This window comes from Lolium rigidum, chromosome 1 (assembly GCF_022539505.1).
Source record: "Lolium rigidum isolate FL_2022 chromosome 1, APGP_CSIRO_Lrig_0.1, whole genome shotgun sequence".
NCBI lineage: Eukaryota > Viridiplantae > Streptophyta > Magnoliopsida > Poales > Poaceae > Lolium > Lolium rigidum.
Window position 1 is genome coordinate 19,447,369 of NC_061508.1, and position 2,196 is coordinate 19,449,564.

At 50.4% G+C, this 2,196-nt stretch overlaps 1 protein-coding gene across 1 annotated transcript; it reads left to right on the forward strand.

The window, feature by feature from the left end:
- The first annotated feature begins 931 nt into the window (after positions 1-931).
- On the forward strand, positions 932-1,366 carry LOC124668575. The gene has a single exon (XM_047205687.1). It carries the CDS (start codon positions 965-967, stop codon positions 1,196-1,198), a length of 234 nt encoding a protein of 77 aa, XP_047061643.1. The 5' UTR covers positions 932-964; the 3' UTR covers positions 1,199-1,366.
- Positions 1,367-2,196: the final 830 nt, after the last annotated feature.

The window sequence follows — 2,196 nt, forward strand, 5'->3', positions numbered from 1 at the left end:
TTGGGTTCTAGACAAAGGCGGAGACGTAAGCATTCTTCTCCGTCCAAAAGAGATGCACATCACAGCAAGCAAACACTGGTTGGGGGCAGATAGATAAGCACGAACATGCGTGAGTGCCTATGTGTCGTCTTCCACCGGCAGAGTCAGCCGGTGCGTGTTCGTAATTCCGTGGGGGCGGAGCGGAGGAGGCGCCGCCCTGGTCAACAGCGGCGACGGCGAGCGCGCTTGGGTCGTTAGTTTGACCGTGTGCCACGGCGACTCCTCCCACGGCTGTACGGGCAACTCGAATGTCGCTCGCCGCTCGCCTCTGAATGTGGATGAGATCATCTCATCCGGAGCGCACCGGCGGCAGTCAGGCACATGCCGGTGCCGGTGCCGACTTCATATGTTTAGAGCAGCAGTACGCTGACTGTTGCGTGCTGTCTTTGGGCCACTGGCGCCACCTTGCCGCAGACGGCAAGTCACATCGCCGGACGCCGGCCGAACCATATCATGCCGAACAAACACCTCCAAGTGTCACCTCTGCTGGCCACATCCCAGTCCCTCCTCCCCGTAAACAATACTCATCGCCAGCCGACGCAGCAGCAGCATCATATCCGATCCATTTTCTATTAATTTTCTTGGAACGATCTTGACTGACCCGGCGGCGCGGCAGTTCCGGGACCGTGTCGTGCCCGGTCTCACCACGCAACCTCGCCGTGTGCAAGTCGGAGTCGCCGTCCCCCGGTGCCGCGTCCCTCAGGCTCAACTTCCTTCTCCGATTTCCCCCTTTCCTCCGCACTCCGGCCGGGTATATATACCCAGCACGAGCAGCGCCATGGAAAAGCCATCCTTCAGAATACAGAACACCATACCTACACCCAGTTGACTCCCAGTCACATAGCAAGGACACAAGAAGAATCGTCGCTAGCCGCGGACTCGAAGCTTCTTACTGAAGCTGCCCCCTTGCCTGCTGATTGTCGCCATGGACAAGATCCTGGCCTTCTCGATCATGAGCTCGTCGCCGGCGGAAATCTCCGGGGCCGGGTACGCCACGCGCCTGTCCTGGCGGAGCGGCGGCGCCAAGCAGCAGCAGCAGCAGCAGAAGGAGAAAGTAGAGCAGGGCTCGCGGCCGGAGAAGAAGCCTGAGGTGCGGGTGCCGCGGTTCGCGCCGGAGTTTGACGGCGTCAACTGCTTCGAGACCATAGTTTCCTGCTGAGTTGCGATTTGTAAGCGCCTCGCGCGCTGGGCTAATTTTGTTTTGTTGAACTACTTCCTCTGCTTTTTGTTGCTTAGCAACGAGGAGAACTTGTAATTTGTATAGAGCTATATATCGAATGGTTTTTTCTTTCGTCGAGGAGAGAAGATGAATGCATTTTCTTGCGAATGAGATGAGACCACTGAATGATGAAACTAATGTTTGATTTTGTTATCCACTAATGCCAGATGGAGGTTCTGTCTATTTTTTTCGATAAAGAAAGAGGTTCTGTTTATGCTACGCGCTGAGCGGCAATTCTGCACAATGTCACACAAAAACCGGCTTCCCTTTCATTGCGATTATTAGGGTTTAAAATGAAACAGAAACGGACGGAAACATGCTTTATCGTTTTTGTTTCCCTCTATCTTGTCGGAATCGAAAATGGAATCGGAAATCCCGGAAACGAATATGAAAACGGAAATCATCGGATATGAATACAAAACAGATACGTAGCGGATACGTTACGAAAACGGATATTTACCACAACACAATGCGGCATAATACCTTGATTTGTTGACTGAAAGACACACATAAATAAAAAATAATAAGACAGGATATATCACTTAACTTCGACAATCACCAATTCAACATAAAGTAACACACATAGTTTACTACATGCACACGTAATTATACAAAGTGATTAGGGTTAGAGTAATTAGTGGACTTGATACGTGGCCAAGCCCAGTTTCATGTGTAAATGTAGGCCTACTAAATGCACGGGCCTCTCTAGGTTATATTTGCGGAAACTTTCCGTATTTATTTTTCCGAAATTTCCTCTGCCGTTTCCCTTTCCGTCGGAAAGGGCTCCCTCGTTTTCTTTTCCGTTTCCATTTATGATTTTTCCGTTTCCGTTTCTTTTCCTCTAAATGCTGCTTCCTTTTCCCTATTTGTCCCTTCATTTCCTTTTTGTTCGGAAACAGAAGGAAAGTTTCCCTTTCATTTTCAACCCTAGCGATTAT

Excerpts from the sequence above, each read along its gene's own strand:
- LOC124668575 (XM_047205687.1), top strand. The coding sequence starts at position 965 with ATGGACAAGATCCTGGCCTTCTCGATCATGAGCTCGTCGCCGGCGGAA.